General features: G+C 55.9%; 4 protein-coding genes across 4 annotated transcripts; all 4 read right to left on the reverse strand.

Annotated features, from left to right (window-relative positions):
• Positions 1 to 119: 119 nt before the first annotated feature.
• Positions 120 to 1,974, reverse strand: LOZ57_006011 (uncharacterized protein; the record flags this gene model as incomplete). The annotated part of the gene is made up of 3 exons (XM_049255035.1): positions 120 to 271; positions 325 to 1,606; positions 1,675 to 1,974. The coding sequence occupies 3 exons, from the start codon at positions 1,972 to 1,974 to the stop codon at positions 120 to 122; spliced, it is 1,734 nt and encodes a 577-aa protein (XP_049106042.1).
• A 1,180-nt stretch (positions 1,975 to 3,154) lies between these two features.
• LOZ57_006012 (uncharacterized protein) lies at positions 3,155 to 4,837 on the reverse strand (the record flags this gene model as incomplete). The annotated part of the gene is made up of 1 exon (XM_049255036.1): positions 3,155 to 4,837. The coding sequence occupies one exon, from the start codon at positions 4,835 to 4,837 to the stop codon at positions 3,155 to 3,157; it is 1,683 nt and encodes a 560-aa protein (XP_049106043.1).
• Positions 4,838 to 7,778: 2,941 nt separating this feature from the next.
• On the reverse strand, positions 7,779 to 8,515 carry LOZ57_006013 (uncharacterized protein; the record flags this gene model as incomplete). The annotated part of the gene is made up of 2 exons (XM_049255037.1): positions 7,779 to 8,375; positions 8,429 to 8,515. The coding sequence occupies 2 exons, from the start codon at positions 8,513 to 8,515 to the stop codon at positions 7,779 to 7,781; spliced, it is 684 nt and encodes a 227-aa protein (XP_049106044.1).
• Positions 8,516 to 10,473: 1,958 nt separating this feature from the next.
• Positions 10,474 to 12,240, reverse strand: LOZ57_006014 (uncharacterized protein; the record flags this gene model as incomplete). Its single annotated transcript, XM_049255038.1, has 3 exons — positions 10,474 to 11,223; positions 11,352 to 11,617; positions 11,697 to 12,240. 3 exons carry the CDS (start codon positions 12,238 to 12,240, stop codon positions 10,474 to 10,476), a joined length of 1,560 nt encoding a protein of 519 aa, XP_049106045.1.
• Positions 12,241 to 13,251: the final 1,011 nt, after the last annotated feature.

A 13,251-nucleotide genomic window follows, 5' to 3' on the forward strand; every position in this document is an offset into this window, starting at 1 on the left:
AAAGACATTCCTTGCTAGTAATATCAGGATCAGACACGCGCCTTCAAAAAGAACATCATGTATGCACATTTCATAAATTTTTCGCCGGACAAAATATTCTCAATCTGGGGAGACTAAAGTCACAACTTGGCTGAAGCTTTGGGGGCATGCACTGCTTGGTCAATGAAAGTCATGGCACGGTATAAGTCGTAGTCGTGCAACTTAGGCGTTAAAACCTGGATGCTAAGTGGTGAGTCGATATAGACGCGGCGATCCACAGTGTTCGAGTTCCCTACATGACAGATACATTAGTCAAAGGGAAAGAAAAGGAACAAATCAGCATACATAATTCCCGGTTCCTCTTGTCCCAGCTTGAAAGCACCTTAGAATCCATCTCTTTGCCGTTTTCAAGGTCTGCTTCTGTGAAGTTTCGAACTGGGATGGTACCTGCTGGGTAATCTAGAAGCACAAATGAGGATGTATAGCCAACAGCATTGTACCGATCAAGCTCTGGTACTGGATGGGGAGCCACTGGGTGAATGATTGCATCGATCTTTTTGACATTGGATCCAAGCGTCCACATCTTAAGCATGACACTTTCAAGTTCGGCTCTTTTTGCCTGGAGCTCAAACAGCTTTGCCGAAGTTGCCGGTTTTCCGCGCTTCATTCTAGTCTGGAGCCAAGGAATGAGAGTCTCGTCTGTGCTCTCGAGGATATCCATCATTACATTGCCGCCGTCAACAGCCATTAGAGCATTTGCTACTGATTGACAATCGCCCAGCTCTTTTGGGGCCGCTATCTCGACAACCTCTACTCCTTTCAACGCACGGAGCTTCTGGGTAACCTCATCAAGGACTTTGGCAACGGGAGGAAGAGGTTCGATTTTACCATCGGAGCGTAGAACTCCAATGGTAAATTTCCGGGGGGCATCCGTGTCTAGGATAGGCGTCTCGCTTGCCCATCTTCCAGGAATACAATCTTCACCCCAAAGCTCTGACCGTGGCAAAATCTCTTTCATTAGCATATTGATGTCAGACATAGATCGAGCAATTGGGCCTGCTACAGCCTGAATGGACGATCTTCCTCTGCCAGGAACACCGCCGCTGTCCTGTCCACCATATGGAACACGTCCAGTGCTGGGCTTGAATCCGTATAGTCCATTGCACATTGCTGGAATTCGGATACTTCCACCGATATCCGTGCCGAATCCAATCATGGAGCCACGCATGGCTACAAGCACACCCTCACCGCCAGAACTGCCTCCGGCAGTAAGTTTCCTGTTCATGGGGTTAAGGGTGCGGCCAAAGACATTGTTCACACTATCTAAAGCAGCAAGAGTTTGTGGAACATTGGTTTTGGCAATGATGACAGCGCCCAACGAGTGTAAAAGCTCAATTAAGGGCGCATTTCTTTTAGCGGGTTTGAATGCAAGACGGGCCAAACCTGTACTCGAGTCAACACCTTCAACATCAAAGGTGTCTTTAACTGATATGGGAAGACCATGTAGGGGACCATAGGGTTTTCCAGTCCGCGCAAGATGGGTATCAAGATAAGATGCGCGCTTCTGCGCTGTATCAAACAGCGGCTCTGTGAGACAGCGGGTGAGTTGATGTGCTATGGCAGCACGCTGGGATCACTGGTCAACTTGAGAATTGAGAGGAATAGCGCTAAGACATGCAAGCCAAATCAACTCACTTTACAAAATGCCTCGCATACCTCCGCCGCAGTTAGCCTTCCTGTGGCCATCTCAGCTAACAAACCCTTGACATCCCACTTCTCGGTGATGTCCAGCTGCTTGCTGCTCAAAAGCCCACACTGTTTTGGGACATGCATCACATTTACAGCTTCATATTTCGTGTTTGTAACGGATTCTTCGACCGAATATATTCCAGTCGGGGCCCATTGTGCTGGAAGACGCCAGGACTGGGGTATTTTGGAGTCAAGCTGGGCAAGCTTCCGGCGTGAGATCGCTTTAAAAGCAGGTTCTGCAGACATTCTCAAGATAGAAGAAACGGAACGGCTCAACGTTTGTCGAGACTTGCTAATGAACAGCGAATATGTGGGTGGCGTGCAAAGGCCAAGAAAGCGACTTGAGAAGACAGTTGTGGAGTACGCTGCACTGCAGACTAGACCCTAAGTAGTTTGATGATTGTTGACAAGAAGTTGAAACGCAATATTCATGAACATGAGCTAAGGCCTTATCTGCTCGAAAAGAAGAGGCAACCCCGCATCAATAATGTCGGGTATGTTGTTGAGATATTCGATGGTGGAACCTAGGTGCAAATCTCAACCTCGGGTGACGTGCTTACTGTAACTCCATCCTTAGTATTATTCTATCGTGTTCGTGACTCTCCTATTATCAGACAACTCCATGCCATTTCAAACGGGTTTTTGATTGTTCTTCAGATATCTTTTTCTCCTGGGCCGTGTTTTGGCCACAGGGTTTATCCGTACAGGCATAAGAATGGCGGGCGGCATAGATTTCTTGTTGGAAAACAAGATTCTGCTGTCCAGAGGGGGAATTATCACTAAGAGGAGCAGGGACCAATACCAAAGGTATTGCAAAAAGTGGTCTACTCCGTATCTCACTCTTGCCTGACTTCTGAGTTGGTGTAAAAGTGTTTGGCAACGGAGATTTCGGAGCTACATCTGCGGGGAAAACTTGAGGCTGAGCTGTAGACTGGGCATTGTTGCTTCAAAGGATCTTAGAAGGCTATCTTATACTTCATGTTCGCCAAAGGTCGACCCAAAACACGATGTTTAAGGATCCTGGGTATGGAGCAATTCATTCATATTCTACCTTTCTAGCACTCTCAAAATGTTCAGTGTATGTTAAATGGATGTCAGGGGCCAACACGTGATTGATAACGGTTGAAGTCGCTCGCGTAGTTGAGCGGAGATTAATATCCGATATCCGGCTCAACCGTTGTAAGCAGATAAGAACGGAACACCGTATATTATCATAGAGGAGAAGAGAATCTGCTTTTCTATTAACTATAGTAATCACCTCATAGCCAATAGCCGGACACAATCGGTCAAACAAATATCTCGGTCGGCAAAAAAGGCTTATCACACCCGCTTCCATAACGGGAAAAGAGTATCTATATTAAAACAACAGGTAGACACCGATGTCTTGAGCCTTCTATTTGCACCCAAACGCCCCGCAGCCCCATCATTAGTATCTCGAGATATCCCGGCCAAACACCCAATTTGAAAGCCAAGAATACAAAATCCTCAAGCGATTCCGCCAGCTCAAGCTCATCGTCAAGTACGCGCCTTTCCATATCAGCCACGCTGTACGACCCTTGATGCCTGTTGGTAAGCTGTCCCCCATAGGGACCTGCATCAGAGCCTTCGAGCTCCCGAGGTAGGCTATCATGCCGAGGTTCTTGAACATGAAACCGGGGTTTTTATCAAGATCGCCCTTGTTGAGCCGTTTCGCCAGCCAGCCGGCCTCTTGGCTTGTAGCCTGCGCGGTGGCAGGGGGAGAGCCGCCTTCTATCATGCAATTGTCGCCCAGGGCAAAGACATCCTTCATAACAGCGGCGCTGCCATCGTCGGATTCTAGTTGAACTCGCAAGTGCCTATCGACCAGCAGGGCGCCGGTCTTGGGTTCTTTTCTTATTTTCCAGGACCTTGGCGAATCACCCCTTTGATCGGAAGGCAGTCCAGTAGTCGACGCCGCAGGAAATTGCCCAAGTTCGCCCAGCGCTTCGTTGACAAATTTATTCATTTCGTTGCCTGTAGCCCAGACGCACATCCCCAGACCCTCCTCGCCGTCTTCCTTGGTCTTGATCGTCAGGCATCCTTTCGGATCCATCTCGGACGGAGGCTCCCTGTGCGGCTCGCCCCAGCGAAGTTCTTGGATGTGGTGGTTGGTCTTGATCGAGACGCCCTCTCGGCGCATCACGCCCATCGCGTAATCCGACAACGATTTATCGAACATGTTCAGCACGCTCGGGGCCACGTCGTACAGCGTCACGCGGGTGTCGGCTTTGAGCTGCGGGTATATCTGAAACATATCCTCGTGGAGAAAATCGCAGAGCGCTGCAGCCAGCTCTGTGCCAGTCGGGCCACCGCCGACAATGGCAAAATGTAGTAGGTTCTTTCGCATCTCGGCACTGGTCGTGGGCATGACTGCTAGCTCGAAACATTCGCGCATGCGCCTTTTCACCCTCCTGGCGTCCCCGATGTCCTTGAAGAACATTGCATTCTCTCTCACCCCGGGAGTATTAAACGTGCGACTGACACAGCCCACGGCGATGACCAACTTGTCGTACGGCACCTCAAACAGCTGCCCGGCCTCCCATTGCCGAAGGCTCTCGTCCCCCCGGGGACTGCCTATCTGTGAGCCTTGCCCATGCTGTATCTTAGCCTGCTCGACCCTCGGCGACTCAGTAACACCGCTCTTCACAACGCTCGCCTCGACGACGACAACCTTCCTGTTGAAATCGACACTTCTCGCCGCCGCTTGAACATAGTTGATCTGGTTTTTGCGGTCCCGAACCGGCTCCACAATCTCGGAGAAGTTCAGAGAGCCCACGGCAGCATCGGTCAGGAGCGGCGTGAACACGAAGTACGAGCGAGGGGAGATGACGGTCGCCTGGAACTTCGAGGGCGACAAGCGGCGGGAGAACGTGAATCCGCCCCAGCCAGAACCGAGTATTACAACTCGTTGAAGGTCGGGAGGCGGTTCGGGGTCGGCACGGGACCCCGACGAGGAAACTGGGTGCTGCGGATTGGAATGGTGAAGATCCTGTCTTGTGTGGTCAGTAGTGAATAACCGTCTGGTGTTGACTACAGCGGTTATTCTGATGCATTTTGCAGCTCGAGGTAAGCTAGATCGAGCGATCTCCATGCTCAACCAACGGCCCAATCTTTGCAAATATAAATATAATAATAGTCCAGTCCACAAGTCCAGGAATAAATTTTCATTCTTGAGGCCAAAAGTCCGTAATTAATAAACATTCAATTACGCGCTATATGGCGGCTTGCTGAGCGGGAATACCCGGGTCCTAGGGGCGCCAGTTGAGCTGCAGAGCGAATCAATTGCACCCGAAAAAAGAGCGATGACTCCCGCAAGCCGCGATGACAGAGGCCGAACTCGGGTGTCGGCATGACGTCATGGACACACAGCGCAAACAGCGCAAACATATCCATATCGGGGGAGGGAAAAAGTGCAGCGCAAAAACACCGTCGACGTTAGTACGAAGTGTGAGCAGTCAACAGCACGGTATTATAACCAAGCTATTCTCTGGCTCGTTGAGTTCCAGGAGCACGTGGGTTACATTCTCCCTCAGGCACAAAGAAAATAGCAGGCCCATTTCCGGAACCAATTTTGCGGTAGTACTAGCAAGCATTTCCCTTTCTCCCCTGGCCCCTGGTAGAAGTATGTAACTTGCCTCCCGGCCCCCCTAGCTTGCTGTGCTGTTATTTTGTTCTTGCGTTCCCTATCTCTGGCAGCTTGCTGCGGGTGCTTTCCGAGGTTTGGAGATCTTCAGCAGGCTAGTCTAACGGGCAGGGGTGGTGATGGCCCCCTAACCATGCTGTGATGCCATTATTAGTTACTACTGTACCTGACAACAATGTGCGCAAAAATGATAGTCATAGTCATCATGAGGGAAAGAAGAAGATCCTCATCTCAAACAAGTTTGAGCCCATCTGCGTCTCGGTCTGGGGTTTGCTAGTGCTCGTTTCGTAGAAGTGTACAGTGTTACTGTAGTAGTAGTTAGTTAGTAGTCAAAACAAACTCCCCTTCAAAGAGACAGGGCTCTGAGTCTCAGTATGACAACAGACGCTAGCGTCCGAACTTCGATATCAAGAGAAATACTTCAAGAACAACGATAAACACAAGATGTTGGAAGCTGTCCAACGCTCAGGAGAGGCAACGCGTGGACGACGAGGCCAGCTGGCAACAACAACAACAACAGCAGAAGCAACAGGGCAGGTGGTTCGTAGAACGAAGCAGATTGATTTTCCCCCAAGGTATGTATCAGACCCACGACCTGCTGAGCCGGCTACCAAGTTTTTATGGACAGCAAGTTCTTAGGATGCAGAGGCTGGGACAAATGGCCAGAGCTCCGTTGGCGTGTACGTGTCTGGTGGAGAGAGGCAACACGGGCTAGCATGCAGGTTTTGCGATGCGTCTGAGATCCAGGCCGCCCATGGGGGCACAGGATCTGCACCTATCACGTCTTTCATAGGAAGGTCCCATACTCCATCAAGCGTCGAGCTGAAGGGTATTCTTGTGCTGTCGGCCACTTGGCAGGAACCAGAGATATTCGTCAGCTCCCGCCCCTCCCCCCACCCGTCGAACTGGGTCCGTGTTTGGAAACCGGTCGCGTGGATTCGACGATGGGGGAAGAGAGATCCAGGCTGTACGGGGTATGCGCCGGGGCGACCCGCAGGGCGGTCTCAAAAGACGGACCGGCCTGTGATTGAAAGAAGAAGAAGGAAAAAAAAAAAAGGTTCGATGTCTCGGTTGTTGGAAAGGAAATAATATGTAGATAAAACAGGAAAGTCGCAGGACCGAACAGGTCACGATGGGGCAGACAGACAGACAGCAAGCAGAGAGTCTCTTCCTCGGCTGGTCGCCACGGGAAGGGCGCTGTTATTAGTCGGACTGGATCGCCGTCAGGTCACGGCGGCTTTTGGGCGGTGCGGTCAAGCATGGCGGCATGCAGGGCGTACGTATACCGCCGAGCGCAAAAAGGCTTGGATGCGGTCCGGTCTGCGGGCCCTCTATGTCGGGTAATTAATTCGCACGGCGGCCTCAGGGCAGGGCTTCTCTGTGCGTGTAATTCGGATCAGCACACCGGCGAATCACCTTTGGGTCTGAACGAGTTAGCTAACGAGGTAGATAGCAGTGCATCATCGATCACCCACGATGACGGGCACGCAAGAGCCCAGGCGGATGGAGGCCGCCTTACGTATGCGGTCGGTCGGTCGCGAGGCCGCACTTACGCGTTCGCCCGCCAAGTTTCAGGCAAGCCCGCGCGGGCGTTCCTTCGTGCGAGAGAGGCGACCACCAGCGAAAAAAACACCCGCACGTCGAAACGGCGGGCAGCGCCTGGCAAGGGAACGGAGCTGGGCGGTGGGTGACAGCACAGCGGCAGCAGTAGCGCGCGCGAGGAGGAGCACGTCTCGCGCGCAGGCGTCTTCTCGCGGGAGCCGGCGGGAAGCGCCAGCCATGCCATCAGCCCTACGGCGAGCACGGGCGCAGCAGTGCTGGATCGGGCATGCGGTGCCGAGCACGGCGGGTCGCTGGCATGCAGGCACACGATCCGCGGGCGACGACTACAACTCCTACTACTAAGCCGTTGTGGGTGCAGGCAGCGCGGCGCCAAGCGCAGTGCACGGCGAGAGAAGCCCCTGACTCGGGCGGAGCGGCGGCCAAGAAAGGCTTGAATGGGCTTGGGAGGAACAGCCGCGCAAACCAAACACGCAACGCAACGCAACGCTAAACAAGATGCATTATATGTAGTAGTAGGTAGTATGGTGTATGGATGGAACCAGAACGCCGCCACAGATGATGCCCAAAGCCCACGCGCGCCGTGCTAGCATAGTCGTCGAGCGGTAATAGTAGGATAGTAGTCAGAAAAAAAAAGAGTCGTCGCATGAAATGCACGGTCCGGCAGTAATAGTTAGTGCCTCCAATAGTCCCACCCCAGTGATAATAATAGTGTGAATCCCAGCGCGCGCCCCGCCCCAGTAGTTAGTGAAAACATTAAAAAAAAAAAAAAAAAGATTATTCCCATCCTCGCAAATCCTACGCCCCCCGGTGTTTTAGTCGTCTCGCCTCACGGCACCAGGCGCTCGTCGCCGTCGCTGTAGCAATACGGGTCGTCGACGAACAGCCCGGCCTTGGCACTGCTGTCCGAGGGCAGCGAGATCGCCTGCTGTTGCTGCTGCTGACGCCGCCGCCGCAGTCGCCGCACCCAGTCGGCCAGGTCGACCAGCGCCACGGCGACCAGAAACAGCACCACCATCAGCACCACCACGACGCCCGGCGTCAGCAGGATGCGGTCGTCGGCCACGGCCTCGAAGCAGCCGGCGCGGGCCAGCGCCGAGGTTGGCGATGAGGAGGAGGACGACGACGATGACATGGAGAAGAGCGCCGGGGGCGCGTCGTAGCACGGCCGGCAGATGCGCATGACGCCGCGCTGGCCGACGGGCGCGCACATGCCGCAGTTGCGCCGCGACGGCGTCACGAGTATCGACGGCACGGCCGCGGGCACGCGCGCCGCCAGCGACAGCGCCAGGAGCTCCGGGTCGATCATTGCGAGGTCTTCGTGAATGGGCGTGGGCACCGAGGGCGGCGCGGGCCGGTGCTGCTGCTGCGTGTGGTCGACGCTGGGGGGATCTTGCTGTTCAAGGGACTGCGCAGTCAATCGGGCCTGGTTAGTCTGTGCATGCTTGGGTGTCCGGGAGATTCAGCTTGTAGACGTACAACCTGCACTTCGTGCTTGACTCGAAGCACCATGGTATCGGCGCCGGACAGTTTCGTGACCTCGGTGGTCCGCTGTAGACTGCGCATCGTAGGTCTCCTTGTCGGCGACGGGATGTGGGCAACCAGCGTGGCTTTTATCGGGTGCGAGGATTTGGTGTGCAAGCTCCTGCAGCTGTAGCTGCTTCTCGCGCGGACAAAGAAGGCTGCACGTCCACTGTCGTCGCAGCGATGCGAATGCACAGTCTCACAAAATCAAAAACAAAAAGCCAGCGGGCTCGCAACGATGCAGGTTCTAAATGATCTGAGGCACTTCTCTTTTGCCGGAACTTTTTTTTTTTTGCACACACGAAGAAGATGGTTGGATGGGGGCGCGGGGTTAGTGTATATATTGGGTGGCTCTCGCCGAGAAGCAGGATTTCGGGCTTTTGGGGGCTGCCCGCTCGTCTCTCCTCTTCCAGGTCTGACTTCGGGGCCAGGCGAAAAAAGCACAAGACCAGCGAAGGGGAGGGGGGCGCTGCTGTTGCGAGAGGGGGCGCAGCAGAAACACTTTTGACGGGCTCTTGCACGTTTCACAGCGTCAACAGCGATCCCGTCTCACAAGAACGATTCGAACGAGGGGTGCGTGTTGCGTGCGGAGGGCCGAGGAGGGAACAAATGCGAGACGCCGGATGATTCGGCGGGCCAGGCACACGTTATATGCGCGCAGCAGTCCTTTTTATTATTTTTATTTTTTCTGCTGCTGCTGTCAGCCTGTCGATCGCAGGGGAGCAAAAAAAAAAAAAGAGTGTGAATTAATGCTAAGAAAAAGCCAAAATGTAGCCCAAAAAATTAAAAAAAACAAAAAAGTGAAGAGGATCGGGAGAGACACGCGAAATTTAAAAGGCAACGGAGGCCAGCGCGCGCGCGCGCACACGGCGTCCGTCCGCCCACCCACACCAGCGGCGGCGGCGGCGGTCGTGCCGGGGGGAAGTCTCGCGTGACGGGGTCAGGGCGAAGCTGGCTGGCGCGGGAGGGAAGCGTTGGCTGAGGGCCGAGAAAGCCTACGAGGGCGGGCAGCGGGGAGGCGTACGTGGCCTGCCGCCCGCGACGTGCTACGCTTCCCACAGCGTAGTAGTAGTAAGCAGTAGTTAGTAGTAGTCAAGGCCAGTGCTGATACTAGCTGGCTGGCAGGCTAGGGGTGAGTAATAAGAATAATAATAATAATAATAATCATACCCCCCTTTTCCCGCGAAATTACAGGGCGCATAAAAAAAGACTAACATGGCCCAGCGCTAGCGAGCTCTGTAGTTAGAGCTGAGAAACAGCCTCAGCCCATCAAACCACCCGACAAATTAAAACCACCAACCGGGAAAAACACTGTTGGGCGACGAAAGGAACGAAGTAGTAGTCTCTTTCTACCCCCGAAGAAACGTGCGCGCGACAAAGAAAGCCAGTGGCACGGACGGCCGACCCAGAAAAACCGCCTCGAGGGCCGCCTGCCCCCGTATCGCCGGTCGTTTCTCCGCACGCCAGCTCGCTTCTGCCTCCCGGTAAGGCCGTCGGCGTGATTGGCAGGGCACTCAATTCCCACCGGCCGGCCTGGCCCAGCCCGTCCCAATATTGGGGCGTGAGGTGCATGATATTGGTGATAGAATAATAATCTGCTCGCTGCCACAGAATAACAATAATAATAATGTAAACCTGCTCCGTTGCTCCGTCTACCTATATATGATTACACTCCGAGTCCACGTCGCCACCCCGTATACATACACATCCATACATACATACATGCTCACTCGCTCGCCCGCGCCAGCCGCTGGGGGCGCGACTTGGCCGCCGGCGGTCTAGACGGGGGCGTGCAAACCACGCAAACAAGCGCGCCAAGCTCCGACCAAGCTTTTGTAGCGGCAACCCTAACCGCAGCACGTCCTGCCCGATGCGGCCGTCCGGGCCTTGGCGCGCTGACTAATATCTCCCGCGCTCCGGGCTTGGCAACTTCGCAGAGCGCGAGCGTGGTGCCTTGGCTCGCGGACAGAAACGGAAAAACGCCATTTGTATTTCTTCTCTCAAAACAAGCCAACTTCCACGTCCCAACCACGCGCCACCTGGTCAGCGCTGCGTCCGTTGGCATTGGTCCAGAGCTCGCGCAGAATACGCAGCGGCAGCGCCAGGTGCGGGCTGCCCGTGCCGTCCTCGCTGAAAAAGTCGGCCCAGAACGCCTCCAGGAAGGCGCGCTGCGACGCCGACACCACCGCGTGCTGCGAGCCCGCCACGAACGCCGGGAACAGCAGCAGGTTGATGGTCGATGGGCTGAGCCCGTCGTCGCCGCCGCCGCGCGACATGCTGCCCAGCTGCGCCAGCACCCGGTCCACCAGCGTCTCCGTCGACGGCGACGAGAACTCGCCGCTGCTGTTGGTGGTGCGCCGGCTGCACGGGTGCTTCTCGCGCGCCAGGATCACGCCCGCCAGCTGCGTGATGGTCCACAGCATCGACCTCGCGCTCGTGGCCGTCAGCCCGATCGGGTTCCACGACCAGAACCGCCACTCCGCGTCCGGCTCGCCCACCACCGCGAAGATGTCCAGCAGGCTGTACGGCATGCCGCTCGTCGGCTCGATGCCCGTCTTGCCGCGGCAGTAGTCGCGCCAGATGTTGAGCGGCGCCGTCTGCCGCCCCACGATGTGCGACGGCAGGTCCAGGAACCCGATCGTGCACACCAGCTCCGACGCGATCGGCGTTTGGTTCTGGATCGCGTGCCGGTGCGCGAGGATGGAGTGCAGCCCGCCGAGGTGCATCGTCCAGGACTTGCAGTTTTGCATCTGCGAGAAAGAAGAGAGAGAGCGAGCTCGTCGTTAGCCAAACTCCAAGCAAGAGAAGCGTCAGAAGTAGTTAACCAAAAAAAAAAAAAAAAAAAAACAACACGGACAGAGGGAGTGTGGGCGCATACCCCCACAGAGCAGAGCAGGATGCCGGCGATGATCGTCGCATCCTTCGACATACTCGCACTGTCACAGACATCACGGCGGAAGAGCCGCAGAGCCTCCGCGTAGTATGCCTCTTGCCGGTCCTGGTACTGCGGGCTCAGCGACAGCTGGAACATCAGGCAGTTGGCCATCAGCGACTCCGACTCGTCGCAGTAGGCCACGACCTCCTCGAACGGCGAATACCCGCTCTCTGATCCCATCGCCAGACACTGCGCTCCCCACCGTTTGACTATTTATTATTGGTATCGCACGGTTAGTCGCAGGAAAACAAGCGTTTTTTGGCGGCTTGGGGGGGCAGGCAGGCATACATTCAAGAAACAGTTCCCGATCAAAGGGGCTCAGCCCTATCGAGCGAAGCGAATCGACCTCGGACGGCGCCGATTCGGTCTGTGGCTCCTCGCTGGATTTTCCCGCCTCCTTCGTCACGTCCCGCTCCGCAGCAGGCGGGCTGGCTTTCTTCGGCGGGCGTTGCTTGCAGGCCTTCCGCGCAGCACTCTCATCGCCGCTGTCCGTAGACTTGGCAGAACTCATCATCATTGTCGTCGTCGTCATCATCATCGTTGTAGTCGTCGTCGTCGTTGTCGTTGTCGCGGGCGCCTGCGGCGCCACCATCATCGTAGGGCAATTCATCCCCTTCAGGTAGCCCCGCGAGGCGATGCCATTCCCCCATTTCAGCCGCGCCTCGTAGCCCTCGCACTTGAGGCCCTTGTTGCGGCACTGCAGGCACTCGGGATGCGTCTCGTCGCATTTCTTCTTGCGCGCGCGACACGTCCAGCAGCCGTTGCGCGAGCGTGTCACCTTGGGCTTGCGGGCGGCAGGCTTGGAAGGGTCTACTTGCTCGGACGTCGCCATATAAAGGTCATGGCATCCGAAGACCGGGGGGAAGGGGAAGAAGGGGGAGGAGAGGGGGGGCGGAGTGTGGCCAGACAGGTGTGCAGGGCAAGGGCGCGGGGAACGGGGGCCTTTTTAAGTCCTGTGGCTGGAGCAGGCCGGCGGGTGAAGCTGAGGCATAGTGAACTAACTAACTAGTCCGTGGGAACGCAGAAACGAGCGCTGGGGGGGAGGGGAGTAATGGTAGTGGTAGTGGTCTTTGGGCCAGCAGCAGCAGCAGCAACAGCAGTGTAGCTGCTCTGAATTAGGTAGAAGAGCAGCAAACAATCCCTTGCAGCGATGCTAATTGCGCGGAGTATTTCACTAGCGAAGGCTGAGCTTGGCTGGCCGTTGATGATCCTGCTGACAGGATCACCCAGCCCGACCGACAGAACAGTCGCGGCGAAGCGGGGCTTTAGCGCGACGGCGCCGCTGCCCCTGGCCGGCGCTATCACTACTTTCTGATCTCAGCCACACTTTGGGCGTGTATCGTGCGCGCCGCCGCCGTCCTTCGCGGGGGCCCCGGAAACGGTGTGCCCCGACGACGTTCGTCTGGGGGCCAGCCGCGGCGAGACCTCGGACTCCCAGCCGTGGACTGAGGTGCGCCGAGGCAGACCGCGATCTTCGGCGATGCCAGCGGACCTGCCTGCCTGCCTGCCCCCCCTCGTATTGGCTGGTCTAGCGAGCCCGCCAGGCATGACGTCCTCCATCCTCCGGATGCATACAGCCGCTCCCGAGGACCAGTCTTTTTGTCTCCGGCTGCAGGCGCCCGAGGAGATAGATCAGTGGCGTGGCTGAGCCACAGTTCCTGGTGGGGTCTCTCCATGATCATTATTATTATTATTGCTCGCCCTCTGCAGCATCACGCGGTGGGCACGCTCCTCAACTCGCCCCCAGGATGCCCCGTCCGTTCGTTGTCTTTCCGATCGCGGCGCGTGGTGATCGTGATGTGCGCCACAGCCGTCGGCCCTGCTTACGTAACTAGCTTTAGGC

Source organism: Ophidiomyces ophidiicola (assembly GCF_022830035.1).
Source record: "Ophidiomyces ophidiicola strain CBS 122913 chromosome Unknown scaffold_34, whole genome shotgun sequence".
NCBI lineage: Eukaryota > Fungi > Ascomycota > Eurotiomycetes > Onygenales > Onygenaceae > Ophidiomyces > Ophidiomyces ophidiicola.